The sequence below is a fragment of the Mycteria americana genome, chromosome Z (genome assembly GCF_035582795.1).
Source record: "Mycteria americana isolate JAX WOST 10 ecotype Jacksonville Zoo and Gardens chromosome Z, USCA_MyAme_1.0, whole genome shotgun sequence".
Lineage (NCBI taxonomy): Eukaryota > Metazoa > Chordata > Aves > Ciconiiformes > Ciconiidae > Mycteria > Mycteria americana.
This window is the reverse complement of record NC_134396.1, coordinates 59,872,430-59,899,723: the sequence shown is the minus strand read 5'-3', so window position 1 is coordinate 59,899,723 and position 27,294 is coordinate 59,872,430. Positions and strand designations below refer to the sequence as shown.

The window sequence follows — 27,294 nt, the reverse complement described above, 5'->3', positions numbered from 1 at the left end:
TGTATTTGGCTTGTGTCTTGGGCTGTGAGGCTTAATGTTCTGTGTATCTTTTTATCCTTAGTTGTAACTAACATGATGCCGTTTTTAACAGCCACATTTAGCAGCAGATAATCTGGATAAGATCCATGATGAATGTGACAACAATCTGTTGCACGTAGCAGCATCAAAGGGACATGCAGAATGCCTGCAGCATCTCACTTCTTTGATGGGTGAAGACTGTTTGAATGAACGAAACATTGAGCAGCTAACTCCAGCTGGATTAGCAATAAAGGTAACTTAGTCTCTGTCTATACTGTAATGTGACATAAAGGTCATTTAGTTTCTTTCTGTGGTGGCAGTAAGTAATACATCCAGCAGGACGTTATTTTTCAAGTGTTTTGTTAAGTGAGAACAAAAAGAACTGTTGGCTGGTACCACATAAGCAAACAAAAATGGATTACTATGCAGGATACAATATCAGCTGTTTAACACCGACATTTTATACATTGTTGTCAATGCATATACATTCATTTTTAAATCAGTTAACTGACTCTAAAAAAGATTGTTATATTTAAATGAACGTCCATTTAACTCAGACTCAGTTGTTTCTTTAGAGAGCATAACAGTTTCTTGGTTTTTCACAAATACAGGTATAATCTTGTAAGACAAGTGTGAGAACATGTTTACAAAGCATAAAAAATCTCTGATCCACATCTGGAGGTGAAACTTCTTGGGTGTCTAGAACAACCACATCAAAGTTAAAATGTACATGTTACAGAACAACCTGTCAGAAACTGCAAAAATTAATGTCAAAGCTTACGGGAAAACCTATTGTGTAGGAAAATGTGAAAATTATTGGTATTGCTGCACTAAAATAAAACACAGTGGTGTACAGGAACACTGATAATGTAACCATACTGATTCTGGTTCTTTAGTAAGTGAGACTGAATGGTTGAATGCCATTCCTTTTAGCCACTAAGTACCTTAAGAAGAAACAAGGAAAGGGGTGAAATATAATACAACAGTTTCTGTTTCTTCCGGGGTTTTATTGTTATTTGCTTCTTGGGAAAACTTTAGAAACTGACAGGGGACTGGTGGATTCCAACCTGCACGTTTGTGTCTTTGAGACGCCATTTCAATGACCTAGGGCCCTGGTGCAGGTTTCAGGGTTGGGTTTTTTTGGTTTTTCTGGGACAAGCCATATGAATATAAAATTAAACTGACATCTAGTTGTACTAATGAAATGCTGTTATAAAAGTAAGGTATTTAGCTTCAATACCTTGGCCTGTGTCCAAACTGAATAGTTACAGTCTGCCAATTTAAAGTCTTACAATTTTAATTGTAAATAGTTTTCTTTCTTGTTTTTCAACCTAGGTATATAATGTGTTTATAAGCCAATAAAACCTTTTGTCTTTTTCTCCAGAAAGGTTGGCTTTTTTAATAATTGGTTCCTTTAGTTTCTCTAATACTTGAGCATGCTCTGACATTCACAGAGAAGTGTGTAAATGTAATGGAGTTCTTCATGTAAGAGAGCGTGCTCAGGCCCAAGTGTTTCTAATGATGACCTGCATGGCTGGACTTGTCCTGCGACGTTGCAAATTTTTGCAAGAGGCTTGAAGTAATCTGGCATAACTAAACTTTGTAGATCTTGATCCGTACTCCCAAAGTGGTTTTGCACACTGATAGAATGGACTTTATTCTTCTTGCTCTTACTTTATACCATTGTAACTCCCATAATGTTATACCCTGCGGGACATGCACATACATTCCACAAGAATGATGACTATGAGAATGGAAGAAAACTTGTATGCAGGAACATAAATTTCCATGGAAGACAATTTCAACAATTTAGTGATAATGCATAACATTTCTCAGTAAGGAATGGATTAATTAAAACTAATTCTTTTGATTTAAGACCTCTTTCTGACCTTGAGCTATGGGCTAGAGAGTGAAAATCGAGCAGTATGTTATGGCCAGTCGCACTGTCATACTGATAGTTGATTTTAACTAACTGTGGAGAAATCCTTTCCACATTAGCAAAATTATCTTATTTAGCAGGTACGTAAGTTTATTAATTCTTTACCTTAATTTTGAAAATACAAAAATATTTTACTCTGTTGTGATACACAGGAAAACAAAATAAAAAATTATTAGTTAGTCACGCTTACTAATATTTGAACCCAAATATGATGATGAGGATTTTTCTAGTGTAATAAAAAGAATACAAGTACTTTCATTGTTTTACTTCATTACTGAAATTGAGAGAAATAGAGGAAAGTAAGTAAAGTAAAATGGCGTGCATTTTTGTGTTTATATCCATATATTACATATGGAAGGAATAAGACAAATATCAAATTAATTTTATTCCAATTTTTGTTTCTCCCATATAATATTAAATGGGTTAATATTTATTACATTCTTCTCATTCTTTTCATAAAAATAAAAATGAAACTTGGAATGGATATTTCTTTCCTTCTCATGATAGCTTTTCCCATCTGATGCACCCAAAGAGCTTTTTATGTTACGTATGTTGACCTCTGTGAGGTTTTGACTGAGCAATTGAAATATTTGTTTCAGCTATGAAGAATATAATAGCCTTTATGAACATGAAAGTTGAAAAATGAAGTAAGAGCAGGCCGGAATGTAGGTCATGCCAAATTGCATTTACCAAGGTACCATCTCTGAAAAGCAGCTGCAGCAAGAGAAGCTGCTGAAAACTCTTGCCTTTATACTGGGCCACAAGCATGCTCTGAAGAGTATGTTCATCTGTTTCCACAGTATCAACATCCCACTTCACAGTAACTTGCAGACTACTGGGAGTGTGCACAGCAGCTTGGGAATCTTGAAACTAGGCTGTAAAAGGTGTTCGGGGCAAGAACCACCTTCTTGTTTGTGTTTGAACGGTATCTGTTGCAGACAGGTCCTAATGCATGAGGATTAGGTGTTCAGATACTACATATGTAGGAATAACTTAGGAAACTGCATTTGGACTTAAGTTTGTAGGGAAACTGTTCACTCTGCTCCAGCAAATCATCTCATTTAGTCATTGAGCCTTGCTGTACAAGTGATGGAAACAGAGCTGTGGTTTTGCTCTGAACAATCTGAGAGTCGGCGCCAGATTGTGTATGTAATACTATTTGGCTGCCACTTTCACATTGCCCATTTTGCTGTAATCAATAGCCAAACTATAATTGATGCAGGACAGCAAGATAAACAAGTGCATTACGTGAGAGCGGATAAAAGAACACATTTTCAAACAAACTGGAATTTCATAACACTTTAATAATTCTGATAAGCTTTTCTCTGTTTGTAGATGTGTTTAGAACTGAAAGAGCTGGTATTTAAATTTTTTTTTAATTTGTTTAGAATGGTCAGCTGGAGTGCGTTCGGTGGATGGTGAGCGAAACAGAAGCTATCGCAGAATTAAGTTGCTCAAAAGACCATCCAAGCCTTATTCATTATGCAGGTTGCTATGGCCAGGTATGACTTTCATTTACTTTTTCAAATAGATTATTTAGATGCATATATAAGAATTTCAATTTAAAGCATCTTTATCATTTTGTGGCTTCTAATTACAGGTGTTCTTAATTAGTTCAAATATAGCAAAATCTTTTCCTACTTAATCTGTGTATTTTTTTCAGTATTTTCCCTCTTAAGTCTTCTTTTTTTTTAAGCTTTAAGTAATCGCTAGGAGAAGATTAGCTGGCACATTAGGCCAATCTATTAATCCCAAGAACATCTAGGGAGATTAGCTGTCATGATCATTAGGGAACTCCTAGAACACATCAGAAAATCATCAAACATTTTGGGATAGTTCACATTCTTGTTCCAGGAGAGACTAATGTCAAAAAATTTTGGCAAATTGTGACAGTTTAAGAATTCGGTATATTGGCAGTGAAGTGGAGTGTGGTGAAACTTGAACATCATCTGTCTAGCTCTAGCCAGTTTTATTGAGAATTACGTATAAAAATACGTTGTAAACTAATCCTGTTCCACACCTAACTTATCTATAAATTTAATGATGGGGAACCACAGAAGTACAGCATTTCGGTGCTTTGCTAATGTCTGGGGAAACATATACCACTTAATCGCACCGCATTCTCTTCCCACAAAGTCTGTTTTTCCTAAGCAGACCTTGCAATAACCCCTCTTCAGAGAACCTTCTCCAGGTTCTGCTACGCAAGGAATAGTGATCAGTTATTCTTCTCTAATCTCTTTGGCAGATGGGCCACTTTATCACCCAGTTTCTTCCACAGACATTAAGGATAAATGCAGAAAACCCACTATTTTTGTGCTAATGCTTTTTTTTCTCTTACTTGTTAAGAGAGAACACGCGAAATGTAACCACTAAGAAAATTATCTTTTTCTTTCCTGTACAAGTGTGGTTGTCTCATTCTATGCCATACAATTATCGTGGCATGTTTCTGCTGTTAACTGATCCTGTCCAAGCATGAATTTACTGGAGGGGGAGGGAAAGAGAGGAGGCAGGTTTGGAAGGCTATGGAGCTGGAAGTCTACCCTTTCTCCTGCTGTTTCCGTACACACACAGACACCCTTGTTTTCATGCTGTGCGAAGACCTCCATTGCCTTTTCTCCACTCACCTCCTATGCAGATGTTACTGGTGCAAGTTACGACCCTGCTGGATATGCTGATTGATTATGTCCTGCTTTCTGTAGCCAGTTTGGCCTGTAAACGTAGCACTGAATATAGGGAGGCTGGGGGCCAGATCAGAACTGGATTTCAGAAAGGCGTGTTTGCTACCGGGAAGAAAAAGTTTGGAAGAGAAAGTTTCACGTGAACTTACATTCATATCTTCAATTGATTAGCCTAATTTTTTCCTCATCGCTAAAGATATTTATACAAACCAAATCCAGTGAAGCTTTGGTTTTTTTCAGTGAGCTGTGCTGTCTACTGCCAGGAACAGATCTGGCACACTTTATCTAGACTCTTTTCAGAGCAGGACGGAAGCTCTACCAGTTAAGAAACACCAGCTACAATCAGCCACCCGTGAAATTTAAAAAGGTGATATGTAAATTGCTGCCAAATTTTCTTAGTTAGCTGAATGCCAAAGAAAGTTCACATGTAATGTCAATTATCTTTTTTTTTAGAAACCATAAACATCTTGCAAACATGAGGGAATGTTGAGGCTGAAGGGATGCCAGACTATCTTACCCAACTGTGTTAAGAAAAAAAAACTTTGAAAAATCCAAATGTGTAGTTGGCGCTATCCTTGAAGCTTTAATTTATTTTGCCATTACTTACATGAGAGATAATCCATGTAAACACTGGTCTTGGCAGAATTACAAGAGTAATATTTTTAGAAGGAAGACCTGTTATTGAATCATTTTCTAAAACAGTCAGTCCATCCATTGTTTCCCCAGGCATTAGGCATGCGCACCATATTTTTCTTCAATAAATATCATTTAGAATGGGCAGCAAAAGGGAGTTCGTAGCAAAGCTCCTGTGTTAAAGGTCATCAAACCACAGTCATAGCCTGTCTCCAGAGATGTCTCAACAATATTACAGTTGTCCAATGAAAGAGGGACCACATAAATTCATCTGATGGAAGAGGAGAAGAGCTTAAAGTCAACCTGTAGCCTGGTCAGAATACCTCCTAGCAAGGGCTTCTTTAAGCATGGGATTATGCAAGAAGCAACCATGGTTGTTGACAGGCCTCTCCATGCCAGGCATAAGTCAGGGGTACATGGCAGATTGTGTACCAGCTGTGTCTGGCATAGTCACCATGTGGCAGGAAGGAGATGGTGGTGCAGTCCTGGGTGCACATAGTAAGTCCTGACTAAGACCTTCACAGGGCTGTAACTTCTTTCCAACACGGATGCTGTGGTAGCATGGACTGCAGAGGTAAGAGGCAGAGGGTGGGGAATGCCAAGGGTTTGTTGCCTCTGAGCTCCAGAGAGTCTAGGGGGGCTTCAGGGAACAAGAGCTACAGCATGACTGAGGACCAAGAAGGGGTTCTGTGCACCATTTGGCAGTGGTGTAGTGCTGGAGAGCACAGTGGGGAGGATTGTGTGACATTCAGATATGCAAATGCCTAACAACACACCTTTTTTGCACCTCAGGATGTTTGCCTTTCTGCCTAATGTAATTTTTGCAAGGATAATGTGTTGTTTTCACTACTTCTACTCCTCTACTGTGAAGGGATACTGGGAAGGGCAGCTTATTTAATTAATACCGAGTGATGGGGCTAGGATTAGCTGTAGAGTCAGTACTCTTCACCATGTGAATCCTTCCATTTGTAGTCCATTTAATGATTTAAATGGCCTTTGTTAGTTGTTCTTTCTGCTTCAAAAGCCAGCTGATGGAGCCAAAGTCTGCAGCCTGTCCCAAAACAGAAATTATGTATTGTGACATTTTCCCAGAATCTTTTTTTAGGGAGGTTTGAATTATTGTAGGTCTAGAATATGCCAGAGGGATGTTAACCACTGCTACAACATAAGACCATTGTAGGTCTTAAAATTGTCAAATATACTGAATAATTAATCAGTATTTATCAGTTCCTGTTACATAACAAATATGTGATTGTTTTCCATTATCTTAATCTCATGAATTTTCTTATTATCCTTCATTTTGTCTGAATAAATTGAGTTGATGACTATAAACCTATTCCTAAGAACACTTTTTTTCCAAATACATAATGTGAGTGTTACTGAAGTGATATATGATATATTTTGATTTATCATGTTTTCATTTTTCCTACATGTAAGTGAAGAAAACAGTTGTTTTCTTTTTTTTTTTTTTTTTGGTCAAGGATACATTTGCTAAAAAATATTGTCATTTTAGAGAAACACAAACTGTTTGAGTAGGCCTCTGACTTTGTGCCTGTGATCAGTTGATGCACAGACAGTGCTAAGTACAGATGATTGCATTTAGCCATCCAGGCACTTGATTTCTGTGTTGATAAAATAAATGACTAGAAAGCATCATTTGCTCCACGCTGATTGTGATCATAAAATTACAGAACATGCTTAACATTCTGGTCCCTATTATGTTCCAAAGAAATATATAATTTCAAAGCTATAGTTGTCTTCCAATTCTGCAGAGGAGTTGTGCTAAAATATTTTTCTTCTAATTATTAAAACATAAGGGCAATTCATAGGAGTAGTGTAATCCTTCTTCACTTCTGGCCAACACCACAGGCATCTCAAGAAATTGCTCAAAAGTATTTTAAAAGGGATATGTGATCTGAAGTCATCTCTCCATGCTGGCTGTCAGCTGGATTGGGCATCCAGCCAAGGAGAAGTAAAAATACCTATCCCTTCACCCTGTAATAAAAACAAAACTGCTGTTAAAGTGGAAATACGAACAAGATAAGTTCCAGACAGACTAGCCCTCTGAAGTAGTAAGCAGAGATCCAGGTGCTTGAATGGGCAGAATCATTTGGAGGAGACCTAAGTGAGTCAGAGGATCCATCTCCTTTTCCTTGACATTAAAATTTCTGTGGTACTTTTATACAAAGAAAAGAGGTTTATACCCAAGGTTCCTAGCTAGAATTTCCTTTCCTCATTTTTATTCTTTCTCTTTCCTACCCAATTACTGCTCAGAATCCTAGACATGCTTTCAGTACTGTTTTATTTAGGTACACTTCACTCTTACAGACCCACATATCCAACTGTGGGTGATTATGTGCTTATGTATCACTGAAGCTGCTGAAGTGCTGCAGGTTAAGTTTGTGCATTGGTGTTTGCCTCACCAACACTAGAATCTACAAAGCCCTTTTGAACTAGAGCTCCTAGCCAGTATAACACATGATAGATATCAATGGAAGATAAGAAAAAATATGTGTTTACATTAAAAAAAAATTAAGCTAGAAAGTAAATTTATTCTTTTCAGCTCTTCAGGTGCAAAAAGTGGGAGTACAGCTGTATTCAGCTATCGTTTAATGGACCTCACTTTTTTATGTAATCTATAGATTTATTCTAGATTTTCATTATGTATCACATTCAGCAGGGTACAATGAAGTCTAATCTGAAGAGGCATGGAAGGTTCCTAGAAAGAAGAAGATTTTTCCAAATAAACCTTCTGGGGAAAATAAGAAATAAAATAAGCTTAGCGCACCTATATAAACTCCCCATTCTTAGAAAAGAATACCCATATAAATGTGTGTTACACCTGCATACACACAAAAAAAGTGATGTTAAAAAGAATTAAGTTGGCACCTCAGTTTTGGCTTCCAGACTTTGACTTGCAAGTTTTGCAGTCCAAGTCTCCCCATCCTTCCCAATATGCAGGCACACACAAATGGTCCATTAGTCAATACACTGAGAGCTCAGGATAGAGAGATTTCCTGGTTTTAGTTGTGTTACTTCTCCTCTTGCGCAACAGCCCAGAGCTGGGGCATGATGATAGATTTGAAGAATCTAGCTGCTCAGCTCTGTGATCTACAATTACTCCAGTTTTAATTTTCCAAAGAGGCTTGTGAAGTTTCACCAAATTTCACAAGCTGATTTTCAGATTGACACACAGGCTGTTCTGCCTTAGGTCTCCTCTCCAAGATACAGGCATGCAAGCTTTTTAATGTACAATTTCTCAGAATGTATTACAGAACTCATATTCTTCCTATTATGTCTTTTTATAAAACAAAGTATTTTGGTTTATTTCCTTGAAAAAAAAACCAGAGGCAGACCCATGATACATTAACTCCTACAAAGTTAAGAGAGACTGGAAACAAGAAATTATTGGACAGTATTAGTAACAGATGACAGTACCAGTATTCCTCTAGTACATTTAGCTTTTCATTATTTATTATCTTTTGTGACATCTCTTTCCCCCTCCCCCTAGGAGAAAATCCTTTTGTGGCTTCTTCAGTTTATGCAAGAACAAGGGATTTCACTGGATGAAGTTGACCAGGATGGAAATACTGCTGTTCACATAGCTGCTCAACATGGCTATCTGGGATGCATACAGGTAGAGTGATAGCTATATCAGAAACCTCTTTACATCAAACTTGAATGACTTGAATGACAATAACCATTAAAATGATTACAGGAGATCTTACAAGTGGGAATAATTATTGATACATTAAAATATACTAGAAGGAAAAACTTTAAACTAGCAGGGCTCAGACTGAAATACCAAAAAGCTGGTTTTTGGATTCTGTTCTCAATTATGCTATTGTTAGCCTAAAGTAACTGTTGTATTGCAAGAAAAAAGCATGATTATATTGTTTATACATAAACAGCTAGCGTGTATGTTTTTATGTTACAAAAGGGCAGCCATAGATATGCGTACTCTTCTTACTGTTCCGATATTTTCCTTCTGTTTCTTTTTCCAATGAATAGTTGTAGCTCTCTGGCTTAGGGGAAGTCTAACAGATAAGTTTTTTCTATGTTGAAGGATATCTGCCTTGAGTAAACCATCCTTTCCAGACTTGTAATCTTTGAATGTATCTATGCTAAACAATGCAGCGTAATGGTGATTTCTAACTAATGCTCAATGAATCAGCTTGGCCACGGAAAGCAATATAGTTCTGTTGTATAGAGCTGCTGAAAAGGGTAATTTGTCGTGCTGAGAAGGCTTACACAGCTATAGTACTTTTGGGAGCCAGATCTGAATAAAACAGTTTGGAAACGTCTGTACAGTACCAGTGTTCAATGCAGACATACCAAAAAAGCTGTAGGGTTGAACTAGATGGCTAGGTGAAGCATCTCAACTTTGCGTTGAATTGCAGATGTACCCTCTGTCCATTAAAGTTACTAGAACCATTAGTCACAGGAGTACATTTCAGTATTGGGTGTTGTCATCACTTTGAGTGAAAACTGTTTGGAGAAGAAATAATGATAAGATTATTCCAGGAGATTGCAGAAAGGTATTTGAGAAACAAATTAGTCATTGGAGAAGAATAGATAAAAGAATAAATAACCACGTGGCAGAAAGGCAAGAAATAGAAATCAAAGTGATCAAGTCAAGTAGGGGAGGAAAACATGTCTAAGAAGGAATAGTACTTCTCAGAGTCTAAGGACTCAGATATATATCATTAAACACGCTAATCCCGTTACCACACATGAACTGATCCACAGCACCTCTGAGGCCACTGCAAATACAGATGATTTTTATTAGTTCAACCCTAAAAGAAATACAGCTAGTCAATTCTCATTAACTAACCTCTTCAGAGAGCTAAATATATTTGTGCACACTGTTACGTTGAATCTACAGATGCATAGCTGCTTTTTATAGCAGTCTATTTATATATGTGGACACAGAGAAGACATAACTCCATAAAAGCCAGTCTCACACAATAAAAAAAGAAAAACAGGTGACAGTTGAGCTGAAAGAATAGACTTGAAAAGAATACAGTCAAATAGATTTGGAGGACATGACCATCTCTGCATTTTCTCATTGATGGGACATGTCTTTCTTTTAAAGATGTCAGGAATGGACCCTGTACAAACTCTTATGAGAATAAAATAAACAAATCATGACATCCATGCTAAATCTAGTGTTTTTATTATGGTATTGCAGAAAATTGCTATGATCAGTTGGAAAAAAGTTGATAGAAGAAATGTTTATGATTTACTCATGGGGAGTACTGTTGTGGTAGGGTGTGTGCTTAGGGTTGCTAACTGAACAGTGCCTCATCAAGATGTACAATGCATTTGAAGGAGAAATGAGAGTAGATGATTTTGAACAGAGCGGTGACATCCGCAGGCTTTTTTGATGGATAAAACTAAACCAAAAGGGAATAGCCCTGCTTTCCCCATGAAGAATGAAACTTAATAAATGGCTTAGAATTTTCAAGGTTATTTTATTGTAGATAAATACACAAATCAACAAGTGTTTTGTGTTGAAGTGAAGCCATGAGAAATAAATCATGAAAATATCTAATGACAACAAAAATATACAATGTTAACAATAATATACAATAAAATATAATGTTATTAACACCTCACAGTCTTAAGTGCAACTGATGTTTTGTTGTGCTGTGAAACAAAATAAGCCCTCTGCCCGGTGAGTTTATAGTCTAATTTAAAGCAATGTACAGTGAATAATCTGGTAAAAAGAAAGAAGTGATAAAGGAGGCAGAGAGATTATAAGTGGCAGTACAAAAGATGGAGGGTCACAAGCTGTCAGTGATTCCCCGGCCCTCTCATTCACTGTGGTTATGATCAGGTGACACTCCTATCATGTTCCAAACTATAAGATTGCTTTCTGCAGGATCATAACTCTCCGTTCTTGATTTTCTTTATTGGCAAATTATACCAAATTCATTGACATGAGATGCAGTGCAAGATTGTTCATAAGTTTCCTTTCTGCATAGATTTAGCAGACCAGACAGACCACCATTCCTCTCTTCTGTCAGAAGATGTGGAGGTCTCTGTGCCTGCTGTTCTGAGTCAACAAAGCCACTCCAATCCTTGGTGGCTTACCAGCTCTGCTTGGATAAGTCAACCAAGAGCTCAGCCATGCAATTCCTCTTCTGCGTGTGTATGTGTAATGTTAATGATGCTGTAGGTTTTGGATGCATTATGGTTTTGTTCAGAATTTTTTCCAAAGTGCTATGAGCAATGTGTGTCTGAACATTGCTGAGAACATTTAGGTCCTATTCTAGGCTCTCCGGTAAAATGAATAGTGCATAACACTGATTATCACAAACCGAACAGAAAGAATGAAGGTTTGGTCTCAATTCTTGCTTCAGTTATTGGATGTCTTGAGGTCAGCCTGACAGAACTTCTTTTGCAATTACAACACTCTGGATTCAAGTCCCAGAGGTAACTCAAGTGTCATGCTCACAACCTGGACAGTTCTCCAGCAACAAGCTAGGGTTCTCCGCTAGTGCTGTGAGTAACACAGGGCTATACATCAGAGTATGAGCCATTATTTTTCTTAAAGAGTAAAAGCTGACACATATTTGAGTATCTCTTTAAAAGAAAATGGGGGGTAACCAAGCAAGTGCAAAGCAATGAGACTTCTTTCAGCATTAAAAAAAAAACCCACAACCAAAATAAAAAAATAAAAAAAAAAAAAAAAAAAGATTGAAAAATTCATTGTACAGATTTCTTTCTGCAAAAAGAAATTTGTGCCTCTCTGACCTAAAGGAGTTGTTGGAAAGTATCTGCCATACCTTTCATATCCAAACGTCACTTGGCTAAGGAATCAGGACATTGAGACTGCTGCATTGACTGTTTTAAACTCAGGGATTCTGCTGTGGTAGGAAATTGAGAACTAAACCACAAAAGGAGTCAGCAAATACAGTAGCAAAGACATTCCTAAAATGAGATTCTAAGGGTGTGTTGCAATGTTTTGCAGTGTCGAGATCCCAAGAACAGCAGATACCAGCCCTAGTAAGCCATTACAGCTCATCACCACCCTCTATAAACTGGGTAGCAATGTGTTCGTGCTGCCCTGGACCCTGATGTTATCTAGCACAGATGTCCTTTGAATTGCACTTCTGTGTCTTCTTTTCTAAGTCTACCATGTGCAAAGTTAGCACAATGTTCAGCAATGCAAAGACAAGTGCATCTGCAAAAGTTTATTACTGTGGCTCAATAGGTGCCTAAATGTTAAGCCCTCTGTTTTCATTTGGTGGTCCCACTCACTGTATGAATGCTACAAGTCATGCTATGCTGTACAAATGAACAGAAAACAAATTAATTGAGTAGACCTGCAAGGGAAGAGGAAGGAAGAATATAGTCTTTTATAGTTCTTCTGAACCACAGCTTACTCTTCTGTGTTATCCTTGCACCCAAGTGATAGATTTTAGTGGTGTGTGTTTTGAGTTCAGGCTGCATACAGACTTGTCAGTGGCTGATTTTTAAAAATGATTGGCTTAGACTAACATTTTCAAGCATTTTATTCAGGAGTGCTTTGCATCCTGCCGTTCTTGTGGTTGACCAGAAGTCGCAGCAGAGACTTACACTTACAGGTGTCAATGTTTCCTTTTGTGTTTTTACAGACATTGGTTGAATATGGAGCAAATGTCACCATGCAAAACCATGTGGGAGAGAAACCCTCACAAAGCGCTGAGCGACATGGGCACACCATGTGTTCCCGCTACTTAGTGGTTGTGGAGACATGTATGTCATTGGCCTCTCAGGTTGTCAAGCTAACTAAGCAGCTGAAGGAGTAAGTGTTTGCAGATTGTTAAAATTGTTAGCAGAAGGATCATTCTTAAAACAATGCTCTACTTTGTCTTCAGTTTATTAGCAGTGTCTGTTTTCTGCTTCTTGTATATTAAATTTTCTCTTATATATGACATTTTCAAGTCATATTTCTACCTTATTTCTCCACTCTTTCCTGCTCTCAAGCATTTGCCCCTTCACCTTTAGCCGCTCAGTTTTTCAGCTGTTCTCTTTGTGGCAGTTTGCTATGAATATAGATGAAGGAAGTGGGAGTGGAAAAGGGTATGTAGGAAGCGATCTGGTCCCTTTTCCCTTTGCATACCTTGGGATCACACCATTGCTGATCATAATTTCTGTTCGCATAGCATGCTTTTATATACAGTGAGTGGCTTTTCCCAGTTACAGTGCTAGGTGTTGATGTTGGGAGGAATAATGGAAATATTAGTTGGAGGGGTTTTTTGGTACTTGGAAGGTCACCAAAGCCCACAATGGCTACTCAGGAAATATCTTATGTTCTTTTTTTTTCTTCATAGGAGCTGGTTTTAATCTTTTAGTATGGTTTTTAATAAACGTTCTGTAAATAGCCTGCACTTGGGTCCCAATAACCCCATGCAATGCTACAGGCTTGGGGAAGAGTGGCTGGAAAGCTGCCCAGCTGAAAAGGACCTGGGGGTGTTGGTTGACAGCCGGCTGAATATGAGCTGGCAGTGTGCCCAGGTGGCCAAGAAGGCCAAGAGCATCCTGGCTTGTATCAGAAATAGTGTGGCCAGCAGGACTAGGGAAGGCTCTAGTGAGACTGCACCTCAAATACTGTGTTCAGTTTTGGGCTCCTCACTACAAGAGGGACATTGAGGTGCTGGATCATGTCCAAAGAAGGGCAGTGAAGCTGGTGAAGGGTCTAGAGCACAAGTCTGATGAGGAGCGGCTGAGGGAACTGGGGCTGTTTAGCCTGGAAAAAGGAAGATCAGGGGAGACCTTATTGCTCTCTACAGCTACCTGAAAGGAAGTTGTAGTGAGGTGGGTGTGGGTCTCTTTTCCCAAGTAACAAGCGATAGGACAAGACGAAATGGCCTCAAGTTGTGCTGGGGAGGTTTAGACTGAGTAGTAGGAAAAATTTCTTCACTGAAAGGGTTCTTAAGCATTGGAACAGGCTGCCCAGGGAAGCAGTTGAGTCACCATCCCTGGAGGTATTTAAAAGATGTGTAGCCATAGCGCTTAGGACCATGGTTTAGTGGTGGACCTGGCAGTGTTAGGTTTATGGTTGGACTCGATGACCTTAAAGGTCTTTTCCAACCTAAATGATTCTATGATTCTATGGTTTTGAAACATGAATTTATGCAATTGCTTGCTTTTATGGTAGGTGCAGTTTCTGTGACTTAGCATGTCAATAGGCTCATAAGGTAAGACTCTTAGAAATCATCAGCACTGACCTAACCTTGTTCCAACTTAGACAGATGATCAAGAGCTTGTCAGCTACTACAAGCCATGAAAATGGCTTCTGGCAATCCCATGTTTAGAGGAGACCATATCATTTTATGCAAGTAGCATGTGGGTAATGGTACTGGGTATAAATTACAAGACTCTCTTAGCAGGGGAGCTGCAGGGGTGGCCTCTATGAGAACACGTGAGCAGCTGCCCTTTGCCAGACTCAACTAATTCCAGCCGGCTCCACAACAGACCCACTGCAGGACACAGCTAAGCCCATCAACCAAGTTGGTGGCGCCTCTATGAAAACATATTTGAGAAAGGGCAGAAAATGCCAGGGAGGAGGAGGGAACAGAGGACTGACAAACAAAGGGAACAGTAAGGTCAGAGGAGCAGGAGGTGTACCATGGTGGAGCAAGCACAGCCGCAAAGGGACGGTGGCCCATGGAGTATCCATGCTGGAACAGGTATACCCCTTAAAAGGACAGCAGCCCATGGATAAGCCCACTTATCCACATGGATAAGCCAGTGCTTCCCCAAATGGACTGCAGCCTGCAAAGGACCCACACTAGAGCACAGGAAAAAGTGAGAAGGAAGGAGCAGCAGAGAGAAACTGCTACACACAAACCCTGACCTGTGCTGCTCGTTGCCTCACTGATAAGACTGGGTGTAACCTGCAGCAATGACAAGAGGGGAAGAGAGTTGCCCGGATTGAAGCCTGAGAATGGGGGAGAAGAGGGACTTGGAGTGCAAATGAACCTGGGAGTGAAGCTGAGCCTGGAAAAGGGGAGGACAGGTATTTTAACTGTCTGTCCTTTTTTGTTTCCCAATACCTGAATAAATAAAGAAATATGCTAATTGGCAATGAATTAAGTTAAATTCCCCAACTTGAGTCTCTTTTGCCCATGACAGTAATTGGTGAGTGATGTCCCTGTCTTTATCTTGACCAACGAGCTTTTTTGCCTCTGTTTTTCCTATTTTCTTCCCCCATCCCACTGAGGGCTGGAGGACTGAGAGACTGGCTGTGTGGGTGGCTGGTTGCCAGGTGCGGCCAACCCATTACAGTGACACAATTTTTAGTTTCAAACTGGGTGTCTTAAAAATAAGAGTAAAAATTATCTGTATTGTTAATTCATCCTTTTGGTATAATCAGGTATCTATTTTGTACTGTTTTTACAGCAAAAGGGGTGTGTAGTAGCAGTCCTCTCTGTCATTACAGAATATCTTCCTGCATTTGAAGTATGCTTATTTTTATGTTTGTACCTCTAAGTTTTACATTATAAAGGCATTTTCTCTTTGTGATGTCTTCACTCCTCTTTAACATTTATACTCTCATAAATACAAACAGTGAACTAAGGATCATGATGATTTTCACAGTTTTCATAATTTTACAGTCTGACACTGTTTACTGGACATTTCAAAGTACCAGGTGCTTTGTAGTTGGTTCATTTGCTGAGAAATACTAAAATATATAAATCAGCTCATTTAAAGGAAAAAAACAGAACATAGGGTATTTCCTGAGTAGCCTGCATTAGCACCTGACTCATCTCAATATATAAGTGAAATTTATTTTCCCGATAACTCAGCAGAAAAACACCGCACACACCAGTAAGTAGAAATGGCAACCACAGATTCTCCATGTCTCATTTCTCTTCAGTGCTCACCCAGTTCTTGATATAAGTGTTACCTCTCATATGGAAAAAAAAGACTTGTTGTGTCAGTCAGCAGGCTGTTTACCCCCATAGAAATAGTCTAGTTCTGACTTTCCTGACAAAAGCATTAACACTTTTCCAAGTCTCCCGCCTGTCATCTCATAGACTGCATGCATAGGAAGTCATTTAAATGATTCTTATCTGGCTCCTGATGGGTTCCTTTGCTTGTCTCAGCTGGAGTTAAATCTGCTTCCCTTCAGCAGCCTGTTTTTTCAGGCTTCAAATTTAGCTCCAATAAGTGCAGCAGCAGCCTTTTCTTCCTCTTCTACAAAGAGATGCAAGTCTCTTGTGCAACCCTGTTGCAGTTTACTGAGGCAGTGAAATATTCTATTTTCTGCTTGAAAGAACAGCTTCTGCATGGCTATTTGGGCTGCAAGCCTCAGGCCATGAGTGGCTCTGATAGAAGCAATGGACCATGTTCAGAGGCCCATGCTCAGGAGCCAGAGGGGATGATGGAAGACTCTTGCCCTGTTTAGCAGCTCCATCCTGCATAAAAATCCAAGGATGGTAAGAAGTACATGCCTGGGGCGGCTTCTCAAGGGGCCTTACCTCTAGCATAGCAGGAGAATTCATTGGCTACAGCACCTCTGAAGATCCTGAAAGCATCAGATGGCAACAGATGGAAGTCCAGTTTACAGGCTAAGTCACTTCAAACTGCTGTTACATAGGAATAGCTCCAACTTGGGCAGCTGAGCTGGCTCTCCTGTATTTTCTCCACCTACTTCTGCTGGTGTTAATGGACATTGTTGTAGAGACAGAGTAGTTATGATTGTATCATGATGGATTACTTGAGTGATCAATATCAACACAGAAAGCCCTTACATGCTTCCTGGCCTTCCCTCAGCTGCTGTAAACATGAGCTGATCATGCAATCTTCTTTTATTCTGGGTGTCTTATTTGCCAGGGATAAGAGCTTCTCTCTGGTAAGACTGTATGTCCCCAACCACAGGAAGACTGGAATGGTTGATATTGTGCAAGAAGAACAGCAGCGCAGAAACTGTCTTAGATCAGCACCTAGCAAGACCTATCTTCAAAGGTCCGAAACCAAAGAGGAAGCACCATCTTTCATTCTCTTTTTATGAGCTCTTCCAGTCATCAAGGCAACACAGAGCAGTTCTAGAGAGAAGTTATCCCAATCCATCACACTCTTTGGAGCCATTCCTGAAAAGAAAGCACAAAAGCAAAACAACGAAATCACACTTTGCCAGAGTCTTCACATGTTGCAGGTCTTTGATCCAAAGCAGCTCAGATGACAAATACGGGGGAGTATAGCAAAACTTTTTGAGTTGGGTCTAAGTCTCCATTCAGAAAGAAAAGCCTTTATGTTTGAAAGAAGGAGATAAATGGTAACTACAAATGTTCTATCAAATCTTCACAACAGGATTAACTGAGACTTTTCCATGAAAGAGTGAAGGAACTAAGCAATTCTTTCCATAGGTAAAAAGGAAAGTGGCCCACAAAAACTGCTAGTACTGGCTTCAAAATGAAAGCTTTGGTTTGCATCTCTTGCTAATTATGGAAGTTTGGTCAATCCAGTAGGACTTTCTGAACTAAACAAAATGCTTAGGACAGTCACAAAAGTTTCTCACAGAGTCTATACAAAATATTGGCTTTCATTTTACTTCCCGAGATCTCCATAGGTCTTACAATCTTAGTTATTCCCTCACTGATTTCATCTGTCTAAAAGAACCTTAGTTGCCAGTGTAGAAAATTCCAGCCTGCACAAATACATGGTTTCTAGCATTGATGACATTAGCAGTAATGACTTGTATTGTTTGGGCTTTCCTGGCCTGAAGAGACCAAGTCAGAACTAATGACATAAAATTAATGCTGCCCTAGACTTCTTTTACAATGCTACTTGATGACAGACCATTCTACCTGCATTTCCAAAGCGTTGCACTGTCCTATGTTTAAGGATGTGCAAAGCAATTAATGCATGAGACACTTGTTGATCTTTTTGATACACTATCAAGCCAAAATCTCTGCGAAGGCAAAGATCAAAGCAAACCATGAGTAAAAAGATGAAGATGAGAAAGTGGTCAAATGTCCTCTGTTGCCACCACTTTTCTGTGTTCTGTAAACAAAATCCACAATTTTCCTGAAACTTCATAGGAATAGCTGTAAAATAGCTGAATGAAAGATTATTGTAGTAGTATGGTAAGGTGTGTGCAAGTTGCTGGTTTGTTTGGGGTTTTTTTGTAGTAGTAAGTGTTATACAGATGTATAGTAAGAAACCCCATATAAACTTGATAATGTACATCTCTTTTTTACTTAGTTAAGCTGTTTTATTTTCTGCTTTGTAGAGTGGCCATTCTTGTTTTATTTGAAACAAAAGGGAGAAGTAAGGCAACATACTATGAAAGATACTTCAGTAGAGCCCAGTGCCTCAGCCTGTTCCCTGTTCAGTTACTGAGCTCCCTGATTTCATTAGGAGGTAGCTGGGGTCCACAATTGTTTAAGTAGACACAGAAGGGTCCTTACATATTACTTACTGAGAACATTGTCTAAGCTAAGACCCTCAGAATCTGGGCATTAAATATCATAAGTAAGTAGACCTTCTTAGCCCTGAAGCAACACTGATCTTGTCTCATAAATCTGTCTGGTTTTAATAGTTAGCAATATTGCTATTACAAGAAGTTGTGATCCCTGTTTTCAATGTTATCTTAGATATATATGCGTATGTATAGATCTTTAGAAATAGTGCTGGCAAGATGTGTGGGTTTCTGTGAGCTATTTACTAACTAGTTAAACTGTGAAAATGGAGAAAACTTCAATTCTTTTAGCACCATAAAATGTTTAAGTGGAATGAGAACATTAACTCAGCAGAAGAGGTGTCAGAGATTTCCATTAAGGCTAAAAGCGTAAGAAGCTGTTAGCTACATTATTTAGATATTTAGAAATAGAACTTGAAGGAAGCATAAAAAGCAAGTAAAACAGATAAATTGCATCACAATCTAATCTCAAATGAAAATTTCCCTGGCTTTTAAAAGAGAGTATCTGGGGAGTTGTAATATAAGCCAACGTTGACAGATGGTAGGAGTAATTTTAAAATAGTCTAAGGAAGTGTGTAGGCAAGAGGAAGGAAGACGGAAAATTAAAGGAAGAAATGATCTACATAAAGCATGGTTGTATTGTAAAATGTGATGTCAAGGCAGTATGTCAAGATCCCACCTTTATTTCTGTAGCACTTTTCAGATCCACTTTGATACGTTAAAAGTAAAATGTTTGTTTTCTGCCAGCCCTGCAAGTACAACCCCTAGTCTAAAAAGTCATCTGGATTCTTTCTGGCTTTGACTTTGCCAATTATAAAGACTGCATTTGGAACTCAGCTAACTCTTCTGCTCATGGCATGTGAACTAGGAAAGAGTCCAGCTCACTGGCGGAGAACTGTATTATTTCTGCAGATCCAATAAGAATAAAAGTACTAAAAACATATTACTTCTACAGCAACAGAAGCAGAGCCTGGGAGAAGCAGATAAAAAGTCATTTTCACATGGTCATTTGATCAGGACCAGGGAATAAAACCAAATGTCCCAATTGTATTCCAAGTGAAGGATAGCATACGTATAGTAACAAAAAGCTGTTAAGTCTCTTGTTTTGTAGTAGTTTCCCAATAATTCTGTCTGTGCAGGGTTTAGAGGCATGGGAACTTACAGGTCACTAAACAGGATTGAATGTTATCTGTGGTGGTCAACAAGCTAAAGGGGTGTTTTGATGTTAGAATGGCAGGTCTAAATCGGATGGGAGAGGGAGAATAACTTTTTGTGGCAAATTGATCTATTCCTTCATTTTCATAGAACTACTTGAACGTTTGCAGGTTATCTTGTTCAACTGAGTCCTTCCTATGGAAATAAGTATGTGGCAGGATGACAGAGATGGTCGTTACAGTTCTATAGTAAATGGAGTTTCTAGCATGGATGTCACTTTTATATTACTAATTAATTATATCTACTATTACAATTTTTTGAACATTGGTCTCTAAAGTTATTTACAAAGCAGTGTAGATCACAACGCCATGCTGAAAGTGATAGACTGCAGAAGGTACAGCACTACTGAGCATAACGTGGGTGCAGAGCACAGGTAGGACCTTTGGTAAGGTTGGGCAGCAAGCAGATGTGGTTTTTCCTACTCCCCTGAATACACAGAGGTCATACTTAGCTCCATCCTGCAGCTGAAGATTAGACCAGCCCTTCCCAGTGGGCAAAGGCTCCTCTCTGGGTTCACTTGCAGATGGAAAAGGAGAGAGCAGTTGTCTGAGCTATCATTTAGCTGAGTAAAAGCCATCCACCAAATGTAGGAAGTGACTTCTTACTCTGTACCTTTCCTCTTCCTTTACACAAACAACTAAGAACCAAGTGGCTCTAAGTTTGCTCTGCCATATCTTTGCTTCTGGACTAGTATTTTCTGTGAGTCACTCACTTCCAATGAACTGCTGCTTATGATCCCACAGTTGTCCTTATATGAAGTATAATAAATAATCTCTGACAAGTAAGTGTCTCTCAGTTGGTCTTGTACAGTGATCACAAAATGTCCGCAGGGATTCAGAGACAAGTACAAACTCTCTGTTTATGCTATTATTTATAATTTCTCTTTCTATTTACTATGTAAAGTATAGGTGAAGAGGACTTCTTTTTTGAATACAAAGTTGAACGGGTAGTATCAGTTATCCCATAGCTTACTAATGCTGACAGTTCTACAATTCAAAGTAAACAGACTTACATTTTATTGCAGGCAGACAGTGGAACGTGTGACATTACAGAACCAACTCCAGCAGCTTTTAGAAGCCCAGCGGTCAGAGGGCAAGTCACTGCCCACATCCCCAAGGTAAGGTGACTGGAACTGTGCTGCAGCCTGGATTTGCACAGTTTCATGGTACATCAGTTATCAGGAGAAGCTGTGACCTGTCTAAATGGTAGATGTGTTCTGTAAAGTAAATGTGTTTTTTTACCTCGTGGGCTTGAAGCTGAGCTTCTAGAATATGACAGTGTGTAATGTTGTATAAATACTGGAAATTTTGAGTATGAAATGAATAGTCCCTGTTTCCCGACAGAGTGAAAATCAGATTTACAGTGGAATAGAATATATTTTGTATGAGATGAATAGCAGAGGATCCTAGAAACCCCTAGGAAACTTATAAAGTTTGACCTTGTGGTGGTCCACCGTACGTTACTGCCAGGAGTAATTCATAAAGCCAGTTACCAACAAAACCTGCTTTCAGATTAATAAGACTCCTTACACTCCTTAAATCTTTTGCCTGTAGTAGCTTGTATAAAAAGTCAAAACTCCAGAAATTTTATGTATTGTTTACATATCCTGTCAGAAGTCCAAGAAATAGACACAAACTGAGTAACAGTAAAGAGGAGGAAAGTAAAGGCACAGGACTGGATGTGGAGTCTGCTAACATATCTCTCTGACTTCTGCCACAGACTTCCAGTGTGATGCGTGGAAGTCAAGCAAGCACAAGACTTCTCTCTGATAGCAATATGAAGAAGACTTTGAAAGGAATTAACTAACTCACATGCAAATAGGACTCGTTTTATCATTACCTTCTAATTCACTTCCTCTCTGGAAGACATATACAGTGCTTCTCCTTGTTTCAGAGTTGTTAGGGAGCTACATATGTGTTAAAGTATAAAGCCAGCATAAAAGCTTCTGCAGGCATTGATGGTCAGAGCTTTGGGTCATCAAGTAGGAACTTGTAGGATCAGTGACTGGTTTTTTTCCATTCTCACAGAATCTCAAGCGCTTTTCTGGACAAGTGCTCCATGTCCCTGAATTTCATGTGTCAGTGTTTCAGACAAGTGCAAATAGTTACAGAAGCAGATAACAAAGACATTAGGGCTGGAGATGCATTTGTGTAAAGGAACTTCAACTAGGAAAGGGCTGTAAACTCCAAACTCCTGCTGAAGTACAAAACCACACCGGAAAGAGTTGTTTTGTCCTTTTTTTTAGAATGATGGTCTTTGTCTTCCCGGTCTGCCAGCTCAGTAGGGACAATGGGACCAAATGCTGGCTTCCAGCTCATTTGGTTTCTGTGATTTTTGCTGACTGGTCTTTCCAAGTGGTCTCTCATCTGAGTACTGGTGAGCACCAAGACTGTTTTACTTTCAGTATCAGATAAGATCAGGTGAGAGCAGATCTCTCATCATTCATTATCCCTGTAAAAGGGTAGGTTTCAACTTCTTTTCATTAAGTGAGCAAGTCTGAAAATGATACATTATTTAAAATTTTATTTCATTGTTGGCTACTACTTTTCCGTCCAGCTAGAACTCATTTGTGGATATTATCATCATCCAAGGAGCCAGTAGCAGATCTAAGAGAACTTATCCTTTTCAGTAGGAATGTCTATTGTAGATATGTGCATATTCTTCAGTGTCTGTTTCGCTTTGCCACAGGAGAAAAAGTGCAACATGAATTGAAGATGAGATGGCTAGTATAGGCATGTGAATTTTGTACACTGTGAGAACTATGGAGTCATCAGAGTAGAATTTGCTTGTGAAAAAAGAAATGAAATTTATGAATTCACTGCCTCACACTAACCGTAATTTTGTCACCTTACCCTTGCTTAGAGGAAAAGTGGTTTAAAATAAGAACATGGAGTATTATGAGCTCTGGCATACGTCACGGGGAAAGAAATAGTCTCTGTAATTTACGTTCTTTGCAAATCAGACTTACTTGAGATTGCTGTTTCCTCGCTATATAACATTTGGAGTTCTAAATTTAATTTATTATTCTAATAGTATTGAAATAAATTCATGTCCTTTCTCATGCTTTTCAGCATGTCATATCTGAAAAGGTTTTGAGTGCAAATGGCCCTAACTTTTTATGAAGTCTTACATAGCGATTATTAATACCAGATGAAGTTTAGATTTATGAAATCATTGCTATGCAGAGAGCTGGTACTTTTGCAGTATTTAGAATAAGCTACTTTTGTATTACGATGTGACTTGGATAGTAGGCATTTGGCCTTGCGGGGTTTTTTCACCTTTTAAAACATGTCAACTCCCACAAATAGGAAACAGTAGTTTCTCTAAAGCTTTCCTCAGAAAGTCATCTTTGACATTGAAATAACCATTCTAAGTTTTGATTTTAAGGAGTTTTCTCTGTAAGAGAAAGCGAAGAGACGCAAATCCCAATTAGGAGTAGAAGCAGGGTTACATCCTTCTCTGTGTAATCTTCGCTGTGGCATCATAGTAATGAATTCCACGTGAGTAGCGATGAAGAGGAGAAGTAACAATAAGCTGAGACAGACACGTACACTGGAAATGGCAGTTTCACATTTTATATGTGCATTAATTTGGCTGTGGTATTTCCTCCTCTTTTTTTCTTTAAGCTCACCATCATCTCCTGCTTCTGGCAAACCCCAGTGGAAACCATCTGAAGCAGATGAATTGTCTCCACCAAAAAGTAAATTGAACACCCAAGATGGGATTCAGATTCTTGGCAGCTTGGGAACCTCTAGTCGCACTCGAGCCAAGATAAAAGATGAGGACTCAGATAAAATCTTGCGCCAGTTGTTGGGGAAGGAAATCTCTGAAAATGTCTGTATGCAGGAAAAGCTGACTTTGGAATTTCAGGATGCTCATGCATCCTCCAAGAACGTGAAGAAGATTTTGCCCGAGAAAAGGGAGCTGAAGTTGGCCAGACTGAGGCAACTGATGCAAAGGTCGCTCAGCGAGTCTGACACAGACTCAGCTAACTCTGAGGACCACAAGAACACCCCTGTGAAAAGAACTGACAAACCAAGGCCTCAGCCCATAGTGGAGAGTGTTGAGAGCACAGAGAGTTTGCACCTGATGATTAAGAAACACACTTCCGCAGCAGGACGCCGCTTCCCTTTTGGTATCAGGGTCTCTAAGTCTGTGGATGGCCACAGTCCTTCCCCTACTTCAGAGAGCAGTGATCAGGATAATGAAGCCCCGTATCAGTCTGGTACTGTACCTCAGACCCAGTTTTGTGGAGACAGCTCTCCATCCGGCACGGACAATGCCACTGCTCAAAAGGTTGCCACCAGCCCTAAGAGCGCTCTCAAGTCTCCATCTTCAAAGCGCAGAACCTCCCAAAATTTGAAACTCCGAGTAACTTTTGAGGAGCCTGTGGTGCAGGTGGAGCTAGCAGAGTCAGAACTAAACGAGGAAAAGGATAAAGAGCGAGGCAAAGGACTCGTGCGGGCTCCACCCGGCTCTGGGGAGCCAGCGGGGGACCAGCTGAAAAGGCCTTTTGGAACCTTTCGGTCCATAATGGAGACACTGAGTGGCAACCAAAATAACAACAACAACTGTCAAACAGCAAACCTGATCAAAACCTCATCGACGCTGCCTTTTACCTCATTAGGAAGGAAGACAGCAGACAGCAAGGGAAATCCAGCAGCTCTCACAAAAGGAAGAAACAAGCCAGTGAGTGCACTGAAAGGAGGAAGGGCCTTTTTTTTCTCTTGTCTCTTTAAGTAATGAATAAGTTTGACAGCTTCTTCTTCCTGCCTTTCTATAGCAAAAGGATGCACACAAATACTTTACTGTATTTGACCTGTAGGTAGCCCATCCACTGTTTTAATTTTGGAAGGCTTTTCCAAGGAGTGGCAGGTATTGCTTGTGTACAGAGTCCGTACTCTTAGTGCACATGGTTCACATGTTCTGTGTTGAAAGCTTTCCACAGAGGCGTGATTCACCTGGAAATGATGTTTGATGTTGCTATGAGTGACAAGTCATACAATGAGAATGCCACACTTGAATCCATGGGATTTCTGAGGAGTAAATAACTGAAGGACTAGCCCTGTCCTGTCCTATAGCCAAGACTGATGAAGCCAACAGGATAAAAATAAGTGGTAGAATATAAAGCTCAGAATAGTAGAATATAAACCTCTCTTCATAGCAGAGAGTCTTCTCGTGGCAGGGCATATGGCTGGTTTGTAGCAAAGTGTACTGGATGCAGATCATCCCCTCTCTGCGGTCAACAGAGTGCATTTTCTGGGATCCCAACAGAAAGAGGGGTGTCTCCAGTTAGGAGGCTGGCTCTCTTGTGCAAAAGAAAGGAGAAAATACTTTGAACAAATGCATCTTCCAAGAGAAAGGAAGAGATACTGAATGAAAGAGACAGAGGTAGGAAATACTGTGAGCGCAGTGTGTTTGTGGAGCAGAGAGAAGTGCGAGCATCTGGAGATACAATAAAGAGTTGAGTGAGAGGGAATGGTGGATTATTTAATCCTCTGTGAAAGACAGGGTGGGAGGGAAGGGGTGGATGGAAAGACATGAGGCAAAAGAATAATTTCAAGATGAAAAAAAGAACATAAAGCAGGCCAAGAGGAGGAGGAGGAGTAGTGAATTATATACTGTAAAAAGTATGACAAGGTAATGGGAGAAAAACACAGGAAAATCTTAGGCATAGAGGAGGCAAAATGAGTATGGAAAAGAAACAGTGGAAAGAGAGAACTGGGAAACAGTGAGCAGTCCATATTAGTGGGTACTGCTAGAACAGTAGTGCTATAGCAGAATGTGAAATGAAATGAAAAATTCAAAGGAGACCTAATAGGCTATATTGAAATGGGACTGCATTTATTAAAGTTTACTCAGAAACACAGTATGAACTACTGATTTGAGCCTTTAAAGACATGCACCACCTAGTCGAACAGCCAATTTAAGATAAAAGTATTTTCATAACACAGTGGCAATTCTTTTCAAAAGAGTGATTCAGATTTTATAGTGGCAGAGGAAAAGACAGTCTGTCTTCAAAGATGTTCTGATAGATTGCAAGATCATGAGCAGTTTTCATAGTTCCCTAAGAAATCTGAAGAGTTGGATGAGGTGATTCTAACAGTATTGATGCTTGCACTGTAAAACCTGTGTTGTCTGTGGAAAGGCTGTGTTTGCATGTCGTTGTTGCCAACATTAAAATTGTGGCAAGAATACATTTTCATACCAACCCAAAGGACCACAGCACACATCTCAAAGAGGTAACAGATTCAGCCTCATTTGCTAACTCAAAACGAAATCTGTTAAAATGTTACTGTGGCTATTGGACTGCATGTTTTGGTAGACTTCCATGTTATGCATGTGCTAAGCTCAGTGCATGTTTTTAACTGATATGATGTTGTACTTCCTTAGGGTCCTTACTTCAGCTACACCAGTCTTTCCTCTAGCACGTTGAATGAAGAACTTCCATGTAACTATGCTTGGTATGTGCTTATGCATGGTGATGTTTAGCATCTCTGTTGCTTTGTTTTCTCAAATTGCTTGCATTTGCTAACATTATTCTAACTGAAATACTGGAATTGATTGATGCACAAGAAGGGAAATAGATGAACAGATGAACATCTAAATTCCTAGAAAAGCAAATTTATGATGGATTTCTGCTGATGTCACCATTGAACTGGCTACAGGATTTCAGTTCCAAGCAAGTATAGAAAGTATTCATACTCGTAAATCCACCAGGGAGTATAGCGCACTTTGGCTGAGTATTCAGCCTCTGTTGAATGAAAGTCAAGTACCAGATGAGAATGGAAATTAAATTTCCTCTCATGAGGAGAGCAAAAAGACCACAGTTCATCTCTAAATGGAGAGTACAGAGAACATGAGGTAGAATGCTGTAGTTTAAGTCTAGTGCTCTCCTATTTTCACACATTTTTCATACTCTCCCTCAGACTTTGAAGGTAAATCTGGTTTTTAAAAGTCTGATAACTTTGACTGTGTTCAAACTCCTTAATTTAGATGTGTTCCATCAGGGCTATTCAGGCAGATAGAGACCAGTGCCTCAAGGTCCATAAAGACATGTTGGAAAAAACAACATTTGACAAAATGTGTGTTTATTTTATAAACAAATGCTTTGTGAAAATTACCTGTCATTTTTATTCAACTCTTAATACTCACAAATTCTTGTGATGACGATTTTTTTCTGATAAACTGAGATGTAAATCCTTTCATTAGGCCTGGAAATGATTGCTGTTCACACCAAAATTATACATTTGAAGATACTTCCAGGAAAATTATAAATTAGTCATTCTGCAGTTCAGGAGCCTAAATTACTTTCAAGTTACTCTTTTCTAAATGTCTAATAATTTTTTTTTGTTCACTTGTTTTCTAATGCCAGGACCTTCCCATGCTTAAAA

The 27,294-nt window shown here is 39.3% G+C and overlaps 1 protein-coding gene across 7 annotated transcripts in view; it reads left to right on the top strand.

The window, feature by feature from the left end:
* Nucleotides 1-27,294, top strand: part of SNCAIP (synuclein alpha interacting protein) — a 95,710-nt gene that overhangs the window by 64,131 nt on the left and 4,285 nt on the right. For 6 of the 7 annotated variants that reach the window (XM_075527384.1, XM_075527383.1, XM_075527381.1 and 3 more), the window contains exons 5-11: nt 92-271; nt 3,346-3,459; nt 8,780-8,905; nt 12,891-13,060; nt 20,925-21,017; nt 23,527-24,589; nt 26,294-26,364. In XM_075527384.1, the coding sequence (XP_075383499.1) occupies nt 92-271; nt 3,346-3,459; nt 8,780-8,905; nt 12,891-13,060; nt 20,925-21,017; nt 23,527-24,589; nt 26,294-26,364 (1,817 nt within the window). The remainder of the gene's footprint in view (nt 1-91; nt 272-3,345; nt 3,460-8,779; nt 8,906-12,890; nt 13,061-20,924; nt 21,018-23,526; nt 24,590-26,293; nt 26,365-27,294) is intronic. The other variant, XM_075527388.1, reaches the window with a different exon arrangement.